The sequence below is a fragment of the Pteropus alecto genome, unplaced genomic scaffold (genome assembly GCF_000325575.1).
Source record: "Pteropus alecto unplaced genomic scaffold, ASM32557v1 scaffold7, whole genome shotgun sequence".
In the NCBI taxonomy this organism is placed as follows: domain Eukaryota; kingdom Metazoa; phylum Chordata; class Mammalia; order Chiroptera; family Pteropodidae; genus Pteropus; species Pteropus alecto.
In genome coordinates this window covers 34126145-34145272 of record NW_006494614.1, presented here as the reverse complement: position 1 = coordinate 34145272, position 19128 = coordinate 34126145, and the positions used below count along the sequence as shown (strand labels likewise).

Below are 19128 nucleotides of genomic sequence, written 5' to 3'. Positions count from 1 at the left end.
ACTGGAAATTATTCTACCCATGACAGTATAAAAGTAATGTTGGGTTCTCAAATATGCCTAGGAGAAAAACATCCTTTCTAATAATAACAAGTTCTTCCAGAAATTAATGTTTGTTTTAGGATATGACTCGCTGAAAATTGTGTGCCACCCAGGTCTAAGAATGGATAGGCCACATTCTCTAAAAATCCTAATTCCTCCAGGAATGTCAGAAACAAAGACAGAGGCTAAACTCACAGTTCCACAACCATGGAGGTCATATATCGTTTTCTCTTTTTTTTAACAATTGACACGGTTTCATATGTTAATAAAGTGGTTCTCAAATTAATCTAAGCAATATTGTATTAAATAAAGATTTAGAGATATTTTGCTTGTTTATTTTTAAACCTAAGACTCTGCAGAGCCCTTAACATGTTAATATGCAATCTAAATTTTAGAGAATGGGAGATATATTAAGCCGCATATCCTAAATGTAATCAACCTAAGAGTCCTTCTTTTCCCAGACCCTCTCTTGATGGCTAGCCTTCCATGGAAAACACTTCAGGAAATACTGGAGTAAGCATTAATAAATGCTCATTGCCAAAGCTATTTTCTATAGATAATTGAAAGAATATTTGACCAGAAGTGGGAGGATATCCAGGTAATTGGTCCCAGCTGCACACTACTAGGCATGGATCTTGGGCCATCATTTGATTTCCTAAAGCCTCCATTTCTTTCCCTGTAAATTCTGGAGTTCTAACTATATAATTCTTAGGTAATAATTAGCTCTCAAATGGCTTGGCTTTAAAATTTGGATGCCTAACCAGGATCCAGATCTCTCCTAAAAGAAAATGTTTGACATTTTTTTATCTAGGGACTTTTGTCCTGCATCTACTTGTTAAGAGACTGAGAGACCCTCAGCTGCATTGCATTCCTGGTGAATCACACCCCAGGGATGTGATTATTTTTTATCTCATAATAAGCATCTCTTTGTCAAAATTTATATCTTAATTTATGTCACTCTCCCATTAATTATGATGTCTATTTAGCATCAATTAAGATGTTGCGACAGTAATTCACCAGGACAGTTATACAGCTTGATGGGCATTTCGTTTTTAGCTTCTCCTCTAAGGTTATTTGGGAGAAATTTAAGGGCCTTTGATCTACCAGTATCACAGAATCTCAATCTGGGCCCCATCCTCTCTTGAAAACTTTGCAGTCTGAAAAGAAGAGTCATCTCTCAAGGTGGTAATCCTTTCAGAGAAAAGGAAAAACTGGCAGGTATTTCTCTCCTAAAAAGGACGGTTCAAGAGATTTAATTAAGTAAATTTGAGAATGAGACATAGGAAAATGTAGCTTAGTAAGAAAATGATTTTTTTAAATCTTAATGTTAAAATCTATAACTATGAAATACTCTCCAAAGGGAGTATAAAAGACACCAATTATTATTTAAATTTCTATTGGCCAGAACATTCTGGAACAAATTAAGGATAATGCTCTTTCATTGGTTCTCAAAAGTAGGGTAGATCTCTTCCACCTATGATTTTTATGACAATACTAATTCTCATGAACCTCTTTCAAAAACAAGATCTGAGGGGAGCCATTATAGGTCTGAAGCCTACTGAAACCAGTGGCAGCCACAGACTTCCATTAAGGAGAATTAGTACTTTTCTTCTGTGAAGTCTTCTTTGCCTCATCTACATTAAGGTACCCTGGCCTTGCAGTGGCGGAGAAGTTATCTACAGTTGATGCTGATCATGTGGAAAACCACCGTTAAAAAAAGTAACAACAGGCCAAAATGTAGTCACTTTTGCTAAGTCAAATCACTGTTTCAGCCTCTCCCAAGAGTGGAATTTTAAATCAACCAGTCTGAAATTTTCCGATCAAGACTAGTGAGATAATCTGTAAGATAAAATCCCTGCCATTCCCTTCTCTCCAAAAAAAGATGACCTGGCTTACAAGTAATCCTTTCTTCTCTTTTGCTAATAACTTCCCCGCCATACCCTTTTACCTATAAAAACTTTCCATTTTGTACAACCCCTCAGAGTGCCCTTCTAGTTGCTAGATGGGGCATCAACCAATTCATGAATCCCTTAATAAAGCCAATTAGATCTTCAAATTTACTTGGTTGAATTTTGTTCTTTAACACCACATTTAGAGAAACATTAGGGAATCACATAAGAAACTATAATATACTACAGCAAATAATGAAAATTTATATCACCTTTTTTGAGGGGGAGGGAAGGCACTCTAAATAGAGTAAGGACCCTATAAACAGAATGTTAATGTGGAAACTTGGCAAGACACAATGCAGAGAGAAAATATGGAATCATGCTACTCTATAATCTTTGCGAGGTTAGAGTAAATTAATCTAAAATTATTAAGTGTATTGAATTAGTATGAATAATAATGCTAAATTGCAATCAAATAAGAATTCTGCAAAGTACTAATGATTTTTATGATTTATGTTAACTCATAACATTGAAACCTTGAGTATATTTGAATTTTATTATAAATATCACCACTGTTATGAATAAAGAGTTCCTCCAACACATATGATTTTGTTTTGAGGGACAGCCTAAAACAACCACAATAAGGTACTTACATTGTGGGCAAAATGACCAAGTAATAAGCTGTCAGTAACTGAAGTATTTGCATCACTTTCCAAGATGTCAATTCCAAAATCTCTACATGAATAAATTTGGAAGTTTTTCAGGTGAAGATTGCTACTTCTAAAAATCTGTAAAACAACAACAACAACAACAAGAAAAAAAAAAAAAAACAGCATATGTTATGGCAAAGGTCTGAGGCTTAATTTTATTGCAGGCTTCCTGTAGCTTCTTTAATTATTAATTAAATATAAATAAGCATGCTATACCATCTTAAGCAGCTTTTGTCCATCTATACATGTACAGAGATTCCAAAGTTGCCATGAGGTCAGCACTAACTAGTCCCCTTTGGAAATATCCCCTCTGTACTTTTGATTTCTCCTCACTGTAACTGACAGGTTAAAAAGGTCAATGTGAATTCTTCACATACTTAAACTTGCAATTGCTAAATCACACAAAACTAATGGAGAAAAACAGAGCATCCAAGAACTCCAGTACTTCACTTTGGTATGTATTAACTAATATTGTCAGAAAATTGTAAATATGAAATTAGTAATTCAACATGACTGCCAACTCAAACTATATTATGCGAATATATACGTACGACAAGTTGGGTTAGTGGGCCCAACCGGGATCAAGCATTAACTAAATTAGCTTGATAGAATTGAAAGAATCCCACTGGTTTGGAGAACAGAACCCTTCATTTTTACCTAGCAATGATATTAGTAATGTGATCTTGAACAAGATGTTTAACTTTCCCGAGGTCTCAGTTTCAACCATCTTTAAAATCAGGGTAGAAATTAGGATGAGCAATTAACCCAACTCAGTCATTTCTTTATTCATTAAGTTCATGATAATAGTCATATCTTAATGTGTAAGTTTCCTATTAATTAAAGCCAAGGTAGCCTTGATTTATCATAGTATCATACTTCTACCCATCAATCAGTCTTTGTGCTTGAATTTCCGAGAACTAAACAGCTTGCGTTTCCCACTTTGTATGCAGCAAAAGCTTTTATAAAATGATAGATCTTTGAAGTCACAGAGGTTTATTTAAACAAAATAGGTATGACCTGAACTGATAACAATAACAGTTGTTACGCAATTACAGGCATCTCAAATTCTGGAAAATATACCCATGTTCGAAAACAGCTAACAGCTAATATTAACTAGAAAACCTGTAAATGTTAAAGAAAACCAACACACAATTGCAAAAAGCCCCAGTTTATGGTATAAATACAGCTTTTATAATGTGCTCTCATCTCCCTCTTCTAAAAGAATTGCTCTGCATTTATGAGACATAGTGAGGAGAGGGTATTTTTCTCAATTTTTATTAACATATATACAGAAGAGTTCGATTGCTTGAGTTGGACTCCAACAATTATTAGCTGTGTGACTTTAGCAAGTATTTTATCCTCTTCTTATTATATAAGAAGAATAATAATGGTATCCCTCCCCCCAAAGGTTATTAAGATGACTGAGAAAATATCCAAAAATATCTATTAATATTAACAAATAGATGTAAATTTATGTTTACTCACAATAGAAATTTTACCTAATAGAATATTCTATTCAAGTATCAATATACTAATGATCAGAATACAGTCAGATATATATAATAATGAAAGTTTATAAAATTTAGACACCATGTACCTTTTGATGATACAGAAGATACTTCTCAATGTTATAATTTCCAGACATTATTATCAGCACTGATCTATCAGCACCCAATCTCGTTACTAACAACAAAAATGACAGCTGTTACTGTACACCAATGAAGATTCAGGCAATCTTCTAGGCACTTTACATGCAGGCACTTATTTAACTCTCAAAACAAATTTATCCTTTAGGTACTATCACTGTTTCCATTTATGAATGACAGCAAAAACTAGGGGATATGCCTAAGGTCACACAGATAGGAATTAGGACTATTTGAGAGTTTACATGGCAATATATGTAGGAAGTTAGATATTTTTTAAATAGTTTTATTAAGATATAATTCACATACTACACAATTCACCTATTTAAAGTTTACAATTGAAGGATTTGGGTATATTTCGGCATGTGTAATACCACAACAGTCATTTTTAGAACATTTTCACTTCAAGAAGAAACCCCATATCCTTGAGCGCTAAGCAACCACTAATCTTTCTGTCTCTATGAGATTTCCTTATTCTGGACTTTCATTCAAGTGGAATCATATAGTACATAGATTTTTGTGACTGACTCTTTTTACTTAGCATGATGTTTTTAAGGTTTATTTATGTTGTAGCATATATCATTACTTAATTCCTTTTAATGACTGAATAATATTCCCTGGTATTGATATATCACCTTCTATTTATCCATTCATCCATTGGTGGATATTTGGGTTACTTTCAACTTTTGACTACTATGAATAATGCTGCTATAAATATTTGTGTATAAGTTTCTATGTAGACATATGTTTTTATTTCTCTTGAATATATGCCTAGGAAGATAATTGATGGATCATATGCTATTTTCATATTTAATCATTTGAGGAATAGCCAGACTGTTTTCTGAAGCATCTAGACCAATTTTAAATTCCCACCAGTAGTGTATGAGAGTTCCAATTTCTCCAAATCTTTAGCAACACATGATATCATTTTGACTCTAATCATCCTAGTGGGTGTGAAGTACTATTTCACTATGGTTTGCATTTCTCTAATAACAAATCATGTTAAACATCTTTTCATATGCTTATTGGTCATTTGTATATCTTTTTAAAAAACATATCTATTCAGAACTTTTGCTTATATTTTTATTAGGGTATTTGTCTTTTTATTGTTGAGTTATAAAAGTTCTTTATATATTCTAGATATAAGCCCATTATCAGATATATGATTTGTAAATATTGTCTCCCATTCTATAGTTCACGTTTTCATTTTTTAGATGGAATCCTTTGAAATGTTAAAATTTTTAATTATGATAAAGTTCAGCTTACTTATTTTTCTTCTGTTGCTTATTCTTTTGGTATCTTGTCCAAGGATTCTTTGCTAAATCCAAGGTCATGAAGATTTACCCCTATGTTTTCTTCTAAGAAATTTAGTGTTTGTTTTCATATTTAGATTTTTTATCCATTTGAAGTTAATTTTTATAAATAGTATGAGGTAAGGATCCACCTTCATTCCTTTGCATGTAGCACTGCATTTGTTTCAGCACCATTTGTTGAAAAGAATATAATGCTCTTTGCATCCTTGTCAAAAATTAGTAGATTCGTGAGTTTATTTCCACATTCAATTCTATTCCATTAATCTATATTTCTATCTTTGCATCCATACCACACTATATTGATTACTATTACTTCGTAGTAAATTTTGAAATAAGAAAGTTTAAGTCTTCTTATTTTCTCCTTTTTCAGGATTGTTTTTGGAGAAGTTACATTTTAAATTCCCTACTATCATGTTAATTACTCTCCTCATAAAATAAAGTTTCAAGAGCATTCCCATTATTTGCACCTTTTGATTGATTAAATTTGAGTGCACAAGAGTTCAGTCTTTAAGGATATATTTTTTCTTTCATAGATTTAGCACTTCCAGTTGCAGAACTTGAGAAAACTGACTTTAATGATCGTCTTTTAATATTTTTGTTTTATTAGGTTATTTTCTCCAAAACAAGGTTATTCAACAGCCTGGTGAGAGTTTAAGCCTCTGCAAGGCATGAACTGCTTCTCTGCATAGAAGGCATTCAACAAATATTCCTACAGGATTTGTCACCCTTACAGTCACAGTACTTATAGGAAACAAAGTACTTCATAAAATTAAATGAGAACTAAATATTACTACAATTAAAATTCTTCCTGTCAGCTACCCTAATAATATGTTTTGGGGTTTTCCCCATCCACAACTTCCTCTTATTGGATATATGAAATAAATGTCTGACTTTCTTATTGTGACTTAATTTTATGTTTTTACTCTGTTTCTTGAATGCCCTATAAACACATTTCTTCATCTATGTATCTTAGACTCCAGATTTATAAGTGGCAGAGACCAAGTATATGTATTTTTTCTCTATGTAGCACCAAATACTGACCCTGGATAATTTTTATATGTTGCTGCTAACAGCGTACAAATCTTCCCTGGAAGAAATCGTTATGATAATGAAAAATAAATTATTAAATGTGAATTTTTTTGCCCTTTTGAGCAAAACAAAAGAAATTTTTGGCTCATTAATAAAGGTAAGACTGCGACTTTGAGCTGGAATTTTTGTTTTCCAATGATTAACAGCACTTTTTCTTAAGACTGAAGCATGTATTAGCCAAGATATTAGGGTATCAAATGCACAACATTTGGAGTCTAGATTCTGCTCCTGGTTGTGCCACTAACTATGTGACCTTTAACAAATGCCTTTACTTTCTGAGCTTTAATTTTTTAATCTCTAAATAGATATGGGACAGGATGAATGGTTGACTTCTATGATCCCTCCTGGCTGTAAATCTGTATAACTCTGTTGTTCTCTATGAGATCTACTGAAAAGTCACCATAAAAAGAAATGAACTAACCCTGGATTACTAACTACAAATTTGTTCATTTAACAGTATTATTCCACCAACACCTATGATGCTGTTTGCGCCTTAAAACTCTGATAATATTGCAATGCTCCCCCCAGCAGCAAATCATGCCCCTTTAAAAAATGATCCATAATAAATCATCATTAAAAAAAAAAATGATGGTTTTAATAAAAAACTAAAGAAACATACCTGGGCACCACCTGCACTTCCCCAAACCATAAAGTTTTGGAACAAGGTGGGGCCAGTGCCATTATCCCAAGGTGGCTGAAATTTAGGGTATACAAAGAGACCACACCTAGAAAGCAAAACGAAGAGTGAAATTCAGCCAATTTCTATGTTTTGAACACTCACTTTTTCTCATTGGAAAATATAAAGGTAAAGGTAATGAATAAGGGAGATTAGAGATGAACCCGTGACCCTTCTCTGTAACTATCATTGCCCATTCCTCAGCCTTTCCTATTTCCCTTAGAGACCTGCCACTGGATCTCAACAAGGTGCAGACTGCCATGATCCCATTCTATTCTCTCAGCCCGTCTTTAGGTTCACACCTTTCCCAGGATTCCGAACATCTTTCTCTAGCCCTTTAGAATGTGATCCCTGATATTCTATCAGTTGCCTTCTAGTTTTACCTCTTTGTAAGAATACCTGTAATTCCCCTGACTTTTGTTCCTCTTTCTAAAATGCCCTATCATTCTGGTATCCTAGATACCTTCTTCCCTCACATTCCAGGGTTGCTGAGACATGCTAGATAAAAACTTCATAATTTTAATGATAATTTCATGACACATGTATTAATCCTAGCCTCAGCTGACACTTCAACATGGCATACCAATTGTTCTTAATCCTTATTTCACTCTCCTTATCATTTTCTATTATAGCAGTATTCCTATACTATGATCATAATTATTTGTAATGATCAATTATTGAGTTTCTACTACATTCCAGGTATTCTTTTAGATGAATTATATGTCATTTCTAATTTTTGCATCAAACTTTTAATCTAGATCTTTCCCCATTTTACAAATAAAGGATCTGACTTAAAAAAAGAAAAAAAAAAGTGATTTACTAAGAGTAAAGTCAGGATTTGAATCAGAGCCTGATTTTGACTCTAAAGTCCACATTTTTCCATGTTCTCACCATGTTTCCCAGTCCTCGCTCTTAGCAGATGATCTTAATCCCTACATAACAAGAACTTTAAACAAGTCCCTTCTCATCTTACAGTATACAAGTCACAGGCAAAGAACCTCTTCTCCAAAGCTAATTTCCCCAGTCAGTTCCTAAGCCCAGGCACTCTAGATTTTCAATTGCTCACAATCATTGGAAGTTTAATTGCTCTTTCTACTAAATTCTCCTCTGGCCGCGAAAGGTGTACTCTGTCTTGCTGCCCTCTCAAGTGACTTCTCTCTCCCTTTCCCTTCCTTTCGCCATCATACTTTTATGATCCAAAATGCTTATAAAGGTGTATCATCAAATACCATATGGATATCAAAAGTTACACTCTCTCTGAATGTCATACGAAAAACGTTAAACCATAGGACTTATACCCAAAATGTAGATTCATTTCCCCAAAGTTACCTTGTACAAAAATGTGCAATATTGTGAGTGAAGGAGAGAAGTGGAGCTTGTGATGTCTGGTTGGTCACAAGATGAAAAAAGTAGCCATAACCAGCAGCACATACCCTATTTCCCTATAAAAATAAGGATAATTAAATAAGAGTTATTCCATATACAATAATTATTCCGTATACAAAAATTTTTGGAAAGACTCTCATATGTGTTCATTCTGCTTTTTCATTCACTTCTTGTTGAGGTATATTGATACTTTTAAGTACTCATGTACTTACCACCCACCCATCCCCCACATTGCCCTAGGAATCAAAAATATTCTCATTCCTCTTCTTTCGGGCAGCTCAACTAGACTGTAATTTGCCCACCTCAGTAACTGGTATCTCATATTAAAGTATCTTCAACAGTGAGAGGCTTACGTATGTCATCTAATCCAAGCTCTCCTCTTTGGTGTATGCAAGAATTTACAGTGGCAAAGCCACACCTCAAAGCAAAGTCTCCACAAAGTCTTCTCTCTGATCCTTTGAACAAATCAATACTTTGGCTATGGGCTGAAAGCCAGTGATTACACTAGCCATACCTTAGTTCTGAGTTTAAATACAACTCAAATCTCCTCAATGAACTTTTGTAGTGATTAGATCATTTAATCACTTTACTATTTATGCTTATAGAATTTAATATCTAAATAACTTAAAGTCTTTTATGCTTATATAAACATAAATTCTCCATTAGACAATATGAGTTTGAGGCTTTAATTCCAAGTGAACTAAACACAATGAGATATTCTTTATAAATTTAATGAAGTACCTATAATATGTTCATCAGTATGTAATATATTTTAAGACAAAATTAAAAAATGACTTCCTAAAGAGTCTAATATTGTACACAGAGGTATTTTCCTTGGCCTACCTAATGTTTATTTTGTTTCTAACATTTTCAAATCAAGACTTGATATAAACATTCAGTTTTTAAAAAATTCTGAGCCCAAATTTCTGTAAGATAACCATGGATTAGCTGGAGCTAAAAAAAGGGGGCGAAGGAGAGGCTGCTTCTTAGATTATGGATTATTTTGTCATAGTCTCCACCCTTCCTGCTTCACTTATCTATGATACTGGCCTAGTCCCTTCAGACATTTAATTTGGAACCTCTTAACTCCAGGTAGTAAAGTCAAGGACATGATGGCTGTTCTCTGTTTTAGTGGGAGGAACGACAGGCCAATAGATCAAGCTGCAGGATTGCTATTTGTGTGCATTTGTCCTCTCTCAACCTGAGAAGCCTGTCCAATGCCAAGAGGCCCATGTCTATTTAGAGGAAAAAAAAAATGTTAAAGAATAGTTTGCTCAGCCTGCCTCAGGCTTAAGTCTGTGCTACAGGGACAAAGGGATCCCCAGTGGCTTCCACATGGTTCATCTCTGATCACCTGGGGGTTTTCCAGGGCCTGGCTGGTGAGAAAAAGAATGTCAGAGTGTCCTCTCTGTGAGTAACTCAGTCTCCTAAGAGTATGCACTGTGGGACTAAGACAGCTCATCTTGAACATTGGCATAAGGACACAGAAAAGAGAATAGGGAGCAGGGAGGATCATGATGCTTTGCAACAGAAAAAAGGCATTAAATACCTTTCTAAAAAAACAACACTCCAAAGCCATAGCTGCCTCTATACAGGGCTCAGGGGGACTATGCTGTGAGTATCCTGCTAGAACAGTTTCTTAAACTTTAATGTGCACCCAGGGCAGGGTTGCCAGATGAAAGAAAGAAAGAAAGAGAGAGAGAGAGAGAGAGAGAGAAAGGAAGAAGGAAGGAAGGAAGGAAGGAAGGAAAGAAGGAAAGAAAGAAAGAAAGAAAGAAAGAAAGAAAGAAAGAAAGAAAGAAAGAAAGAAAGAAAGAAAGAAAGAAAGAAAGAAAGAAAGAAAGAAAGAAAGAAAGAAAGAAAGAAAGAAAGAAAGAAAGAAAGAAAGAAAGAAAGAAAGAAAGAAAGAAAGAAAGAAAGAAAGAAAGAAAGAAAGAAAGAAAGAAAGAAAGAAAGAAAGAAAGAAAGAAAGAAAGAAAGAAAGAAAGAAAGAAAGAAAGAAAGAAAGAAAGAAAGAAAGAAAGAAAGAAAGAAAGAAAGAAAGAAAGAAAGAAAGAAAGAAAGAAAGAAAGAAAGAAAGAAAGAAAGAAAGAAAGAAAGAAAGAAAGAAAGAAAGAAAGAAAGAAAGAAAGAAAGAAAGAACTAATCTCTTTTTAAGTATAAGTATGTTCCAAATACATTGCATGAGATATATTTACACTAAATACTTAGTAATTGTATATCTGAAATTTAAATTCAGCCTGGTATGCTGCAAATTGTCTGGCAACCCTAACCTGTGGTATATAAAATACATATTTCTAGGACCCTCAACCAGATATTCTGACTTAGTTGGTGTTGAGGTGTGGTGAAAGGATAAGGGACAGAATTCTGTACTCTTGAGCGCCACTGGTGGTTCTAATGCAGGTGATCTTTTGACCCCTTTTTGAAAACTACTTCTCTAGAGGTGACTGAGATATTAACACTGTACTGTCTAGTGATCAAGAGTTCTAGGAGAGGATCAAAGAGGAGGGAGACACTGGGAAGAATTCATTTTCTGGCAATCTTGCCATGAGCTATTTGAGAACTCAGTGTAAATGGAAGCCACTGTTGAAATCTGAAAAAGAATAGAGACCTAGAAAATCAGGGTGGAAATCTGTTACCAGATCTCAGCAAAAAGGTTGCTTAACTCAGTGCAATTTATATTTTGTGTTGAGTTTTTTCTTTCCCTTAGAATTATTTACTTTTTGGTTTCTTTTAAGTTATGACCAGATATAATGATAATACTCATAGTAAAGATTTATAGAGAAGCTACTACAGTCTGGGTACCAGATTTTAGATTCTCATTTAATATCACAACAATTCTGAATTATGTATTATTAATTTCACAGACAAAGAAATTAAAGCTTAGAGATATTAAGTAACTTTTCCAAAGTCACAGAGTCAGAGCTAGCTCCATTTATGTCCAAGCCTGAAAGTGTCAGGGATCATAGTCTAGGATAGAGAAATGAAGACAAGACCCAGAACCAAGAGGTGCAATGCAGTCACATCACCAGATCAAGGGCAGAATGGGAGAGTTTGCTATGGCCTTCCTGATAATGAACAAACCATTGAACATTTTTTGCAGAAGTCAATGTATCTCGGACATTTAAGCAAGATAAATTCCAGAGAGAAATTAATTGTCCCAGTAAGCCAGTTCTTAGAGGTATGCATTTATATAATCCTAGAAAAAAGTTAGTTAACCCTTCAGGTAACAGGTAACCAACCAGGTAACCTGTTAGACAAGACTGAGACAGTGATAGTGTTTGGAATTACATAAATACAGGTTTCCTCAAAATAGAAGAGCATCTTTTCAGGTCGGATTTAACTAAGAAGTTGTTTTCTTCACACCAAAAATCCAAACAATATAAAAATTCCTTTCAGCCTCCAGAAAACATAGGATAAAAAAAAAAACATGCTCAGCTCAGAGTGCACAGGGAGATATCTGGGTAAGGATTTGGGCCAATTCTCAATACTAAGAAGGAAAAGACATAACATTTTGAAGAGTGCATTTAAAGAGGACAGCAGTTCTAAAACTCTAGCATTATAGAAATGAACCTTATCCAGGTTTAGACATAAAGTTAATGAGGTCTGGCTACTGACATTGGAATGTTGAGCAACTGACAGAAGAAAAATCTGAGACTATCTGCAACTTTTATTTTATTAATATCATTATTTAATAAATCTTATTAGATTATTATTTAATATATGGACATAGTGGTATGGGACAAAAAAAGAGAATTACAGGAGGAAGTTCTGACCTACTCAGGAACAGAGCTCTTTCTCATGACCTTTTACACAGCTCAAGTTTTACTATACTCTGAGGAAGTAAGAATAGAGAGTAATGACTCCAGTCATAACCTTCTAGTTGTAGATGTTCTATATTTATCCTTAGGCTGAGTAAACTCATTTCATCTCATAGCTTCAATCACTCTGGATTAATATTTCATCAAATTTAATTCCTAAATGAAAGGACTTTAGGTATTATTAAGGTAGTTTCCCTGAACCTGGATGACCAACTGGCAGTCATAACACAGTCATAACACATGTGCACACACACACACACACACACACAGAACCAAGCAAAGTTAATATGGTATTAAAACTGAAATAGGTTGTTTTAAAACCACCAATACTCAACTTCTGCTTCCTGTGAGAATAAGAACCAATGTCCAGTAGTTCAATCCTTCATCCTTTGGGGACATGTGAGTGAGGACCAGCAGGCAACAGCCAGGACCTGGTGGGGCAGCCAGCACTTCCTGACACAATCTTCAATGCTGTTTCCTTAACTTTAGCATGTTATTCAGTGTGGGCCCCATGGCTCTCTCATCCTGGGTGTTTGTAATTAGGCAGCCACTCTATTTCTCACTCAGTTACAGAACTGTTTTCTTCCTTTGTGGACTAGAGGCTCATTCTCTCCTGTACTTTGATATTTTGGATTCTGAGTGTTTCTTAAATTTCCTGATTTAAAATTCTAATCACATGTTTCACCTACCACATGGTACTCAGCAAAAGTGACTTTTGTGTATTATTTAATGAAATGTTGAATTACTATTGAAGATGCTAACATGACTTCAAGGAACCAGAGCCATCTCTCAGACTCTAATGATTTTGAGAAAGCCTAGTCTAAAGTGGTGGTTGTCAGTCAAGGATAATTTTGTTCACCAGGGAGCATTTGGAAATCTCTAAAGACATTTTTGATTGTCACAACTCAGGAGGTACAGCAATGCTACTGGAAATCAATGGGTTGAGACCAGGGATGCTGGCATACAGAGGATAGCCTCTCACAACAAAGAATTATTTGACTCAAAATGTTAATATTACCACAGTTGAGAAACTCTACAGTTTAGACTGGAGGCATGTGTTGTCAAAATAATCCACGCCCACTTTCTAGCAGCCTATTTCCAAATTTTGATGGGAAGACCAACCTAAATATAAAAACATGGGTAATTACAACAAGAATGCTTTGTCATTCTTTACAAGGAGGGCATTTATGTCTTTTTAAACAATCAATCTGGCATTAAGCATTCTTCAAAAGAACATTTATTAGCATTGAATCAGCTATCTCAATTCTTCCCTCATGCTAGAAACATATGACATGCACTCATGATTCTTGGCTTCAGGAAGAATTTCTGTCACTGAGTTGGCAAATATAAATGCCCAATATACGTATCTCTTCAGCCCTCATAGGTACACAAGGAGGTAACATAGCTGTTGATTCTCAATTATGATTACACAACTGGAAATGTCCTCATGAAATTATATATGAAGCCCACCTTCCACACAGATTGTGCTGAGTGGTTGTGTCTCTACCTACCTGTGAGTCATGAGATAGGCCATGAGTATAAAAGAACTGAGGGGTAGGAAATGGGGGCTTCTTAAACAGCCACCTTTTCTGCAAGTATACTAACAATGAGAAAGGTGCACTAGATGCTAGAAGTGATATCTCATTTGGACATACACCTCCATTTTATTACCAATTAAATGCTAGTTCATTACCAAGACTCTACCAGGAGGTAAAAAATTCAAATGTTTGAAGAATATATTGCAAGAGCTACATCCTTATTCATCACCTTTGTCAGACAGGCACTCAAAGAGCACATATTTTGAGCAAATGACTAAATTTGTTGAATCATCTGCATTAGTGTCATTAGTATTTACAGAGCATCTGAATAATCATATATAAATGTTTTTCAAGTGCATTTATGTTTGGGCAGGATATTGCAACTTTGGTCATCTGTTAGCCGAGGAAGCACATTTTTCTTTTAAAAGAATCACTTGAACAGTTGGGTCACATTACTTCCCAGTTCTTTTACTCTCCATTCTGATTGGGTATGCTACAAATGATTCATGAGGAAAAACCACATTTTTATGCAGGCAGCCAGCAGCTTGTGGGGAACGGTTTAAGGCAAGCAGGGAATTTTGTGTGGAAATCAATTTTTTGCGGAAGTCAATGTATTATGGACATTCAAGCAAGAGAAATTCCAGAGAGAAATTAACTGCTCAAGTAAGCCAGCTCCTTGAGGTATGCATCTACAGTCACTAGGGAAAAAAAGTGAGTTAACCCTTCAGGCAGCTCTTAAATATACATTAGCTATTGAGTGGAGAGAGTGAGAGAACTGAAATTGAGCCTTTAAACACAGAATTCCTTACAAAATTGATTCACAAACCAGAACAAATTCTCCTCAGATTAAATGGGTGTTTCTGAAGGGTTCATCTTCAGGGATTTTCTGTGGACTATCTCAAACAAGAGTCTGGCCATTGGAAATTTCCCACACCACCACGAACATTAGACGCTCTGGAGCTCTGGAAGTGAACAGGCCCTCACTGTTTGAGAGTAGATATTTTCCAGCCTGAAGTTGACATAGTTTATGTCAACTGCAGAAGGGGAGCTTCTGGACAAATAACAAGGAATCTCCATAAAGGGAGAAGCCAGATTTGCTGAGGAAAGACAGCATGGAAATGGAGTGCTCTAAGAACTATGAGTAATGCATGAAGAACCAGCAAAAAGGCACAAAATCAGGTTTTGCTTCTTTGAAAAACTGCCCTGGACTTGGTTCAGCTGTAGCCTGGCTAGGGAAGCAGGTAGACCACTTGTGGCTATGAAAACTAAAAAGGAATACCATACTTGAAATCCCCTTGGACCATGCAAGGTTAAAGGTGAGTGAACTGTAAAGATGGCTGACTGGAAATCAAGGTAAATTCCGTGTGCTGTAGCTATATGTTTGGTCCTCAGCTTTGGGTCAGGGCAATTTGGGAATAATATACAACCACAGATCATTGCAAAACTTAAGCATCAACTCTGTTTCTTCACTGCCTGTCTACCAGGTCAGAGGTTTCAAGGCCAGACTCATTTGGGCGGAAGAGAGAGTTTAGGCTTTCAGGGTTGGTTACCGGGCACTAGGATTACATCATCTTTTTGAGTTTAAATAAGGGCTTTAGTTTAGTTAATACTATTGCCCTGATGTCAATTCAATTTCTTGATTTTGCTATTACTCTGTGGTGATGGTTATGATTACATTATCATTGGGTGAAGCTGAGTGAAAGTCACACAGAAATGCTGTGTTATATATTTGCAACTTTTCTGAGTCTAAAATTCTTTCATAATTGAAAGTTTAAAAAAAGAAAAAAGAAAAATCTTAATTAATTATAGTAATATAGTGGTTTTCCAATATATTTTGCCAGACTGCAAGAAAACTGAAAAGCAAGGCAGATGATGTCAAAAAGACTGAGCACACACAGGGCTTGACAGCATTCCCTTAAGGGGCAGTTTGACTCTAAACCGTTCACATAGAAGGACATAAAAGCCACCACCCATGAAACGGTTCCTCAGAATAAGGAATGTCTCTCCCTTGAATATCAGAACAACCCTAGAAGGGGGAAAGTTTTTTTTACCACATCTTTTTCTGTTCCACACATTACATACACACACACGCACACACGCACACACACACCCCACATATTGTTATTGTAGCCTCCTTATTATCTTTTTGGAATAAAGGTATATTTCTAAAATATATATTTTTAAGTACCCTGTGTATTGTCCACATAGGGCACACTTAATAAATACTAGCTTCCTGTTTACTCAGTAACTGAAATGACCTTCTTTGGCCCTCAGGGTCAAAAGCAGTTCACAAATTTTAGGTTTTTCCATATATGCCCAGTTATCATCTAGTTCCTTGGTAATAGCACATTCCAGACAATAGAATACAAGAGACAGCACAGCAGAACACCAGTAGCATGGCTGAAAAATTGGAGTGGACTAGGCAAGGTTCAACACTGAGAGATGAGTTCCACAGAATTTTAAGGCTGCCGCAGATTAAACATGTTATTTTCCAGTCGTTAAAATGATTGTGGGATCTTGGAATCTATTCTTTACTTTCCTCTTTCTTCCCCTCCTTCTTTAATTATGGAATTATACCTACATTCATTTATTCATTCATTATGTTCAATTAATTTGTGTTGAGAAACTACTGCGTTTCTGACATCCTGTTAGGATAGAAACCTAATAAGCTAATGAAAAGAAAACTACAGAATTTTAAGATCATTGAAGAAAATATCAGGAATACACCTAATGAATATATTTAATGAACATATACTACTGGCTTAAACAGAAACTTCATTCTTAAAACATGTGCATTGTACTTGTTTAAATTTTGTGAAAAAGATATAAAAGAAAAGTAAATGAATGAAAGTAGAAGGCATCTTCAGGGAAACAAACAGCTTGTTTTGAACTCAGTTTATTCTACTGCTGACTGAGCTTTATTTCATATATCAGTCTGCAAATGTCAGGTGACTTATGAGCTTTTAAGGTGGCCCTCTGGTTCTCCACACCTAAGGACCTATAGTCAGCTCGATTCTACTTCTGGTTGACTAGTGTCTAAGACACCTGCCCAGGAGACCATGTAGGACCTAAAGAAGCAAAATCAAATGGATAGCACCCCTGGGATTCAATACAGGATTTGGATATAGTCCAGCCTTGTGAAGGAAGATGAATTGGGAAACCCTGAGGGTCTAATTTCCTCTAGGTATTTCAAGGTAGGCAAGATTTTGCTACCCGAGAAAGTATGCAGTAACATAGTTCTTCAGGCCTCAAAGCTTGCTGGCATAGCTGCACAATAAGCCTTGTAGTCACCAGCAAGTTGTATGCTGCTCTCATTGTTTTGACTCTAGAATTCGGTTTCCTTCAATCGTGTAGTTCTGCCTCCTTTCTTGCTGGCATATTAGCTATTCCCATTAGACACCTAAAATGGTATGTTAAGTACTATGCTTGGAGAAACATAATTAACAGTCTGGAGGCGGTCTGAGGAAAAAACCATGACTTTTATTAGGGGTTATTCAGATAAAAATAATTAAAAACAAATGACCAGAGAAAGACAGAGACGTTCATTCTCTCAGTACCTCAGAAACTTGGCATAATTGACTTGATACGATAGATGCTCAGAGGAGTGCCCTGGAAGAGTAGGATATTAATGGGATAAAATCATTGGAAAAAGGGAAACTACGTGCCCTTCCCATTGCTCTGATGCAATTCCTCATTCACAGATCTATGGTTAAATTATACCAGAAAAACTAATTTCTTAAAGTGTTTAAAGATAAATTTACTGAGAAAAAGCAACGTTAAGTTGTGTTAAATAATGGGGTAAAAATTCAAGGCCATCAGGGTGTACTTCATTCATCCTGGAAATTGACATGACTCATACACGTCTCATGACTTTACAAACCCTCAGTTTTGACACTTTTAAAGGGCAACACGATGACCACATTAACACAATAAGACAGTGAAGACTTAATAGGTAATTAATACTGGAATCGAAACAAATATCAGCACCACAGTGGATAGCTTAAGGAAACATTTTAGTTGGTATTAATTTAAGTGACCAGAAAAGAATCAACATCTACTTCGTTTTGCTCCATAGAGATATTGCATCAGAGCATTCATGGGAATTCTGAAAGGAACATATTTAACCTGAAGGACTTGTTTAACACAAAATCATAAAGTAGCTTCTCAATACCAGTGTGTAGCAAGTAAACATTTTATACCATACTACTGATGCTGTCACTCCAAATAACTTTTAGAGTGACCTATATGCCCTCTCGGCTCTGACCTTCCTGGTGAAAATCTTACCTCTACAACATTGCTGGGGCTGCGAATATAGACACCAGCTGGTGTCACCATTTCAGGATTGGAGAGTCCTTCGGTGCCAGAAACACTGATGATCACATTGTTTCTTATTATATTTCCCTGTTCTGACCAGTCTAATTTAAGAAAAGATAAATCAAACCCAAAGGATTTATAAACATAATTAAAATTTATACAACTCAACACTCTTATTTCTACTAATACACATTATAGTTCACATAATGCATATATATGTGTATGAACATAGATAACATTTAGTATGTTCAATGAACTTAAGATATCTAACATTCATCCATCAGGCCTGCCTATAAATTATATGACAATTTAAAAGGATTCTAATAGGTTTAAAACCAGTTTACATATTTACCATTTTTTCTTCCAGGAATAGCCTCCCAAGGAATATATCTTGTCTCCAAGTATGTACCTGAGAACAAAAGATCATGTTACTTCAGCACATTTTGTGACACCTAGGAAAAGGAGGGACACTGCAATACTATTTCCTCTTTGGTGTGTGGCTTGTTTTGATTTTGTTTTTGTGTTTTCACCTGTGAACCAGACAGAGATATAGATTATATGGACCTTTTTAGTTCTAAGTTATCATGGATCAGCTCATTTTAAATAAGAAAAAGAAAGAGAAAAAGAAAGAGAGAGAGAGAGAGAGAGAGAGAGAGAGAGAGAGAGAGAGAGAGAGAGAGAAAGAAAGAAAGAAAGAAAGAAGAAAGAAA

At 35.3% G+C, this 19128-nt stretch overlaps 1 protein-coding gene across 1 annotated transcript in view; it reads right to left on the bottom strand.

The window, feature by feature from the left end:
* The window catches only part of PKHD1 (PKHD1, fibrocystin/polyductin), a 413647-nt gene that overhangs the window by 223181 nt on the left and 171338 nt on the right, over window positions 1-19128 (bottom strand). Inside the window, exons 42-46 of the mRNA XM_006926447.3 lie at window positions 18771-18827; window positions 18389-18519; window positions 8689-8801; window positions 7303-7408; window positions 2582-2716 (exon numbers count right to left, since the gene is read on the bottom strand). Coding sequence (XP_006926509.2) covers window positions 2582-2716; window positions 7303-7408; window positions 8689-8801; window positions 18389-18519; window positions 18771-18827 — 542 coding nt within the window. The remainder of the gene's footprint in view (window positions 1-2581; window positions 2717-7302; window positions 7409-8688; window positions 8802-18388; window positions 18520-18770; window positions 18828-19128) is intronic.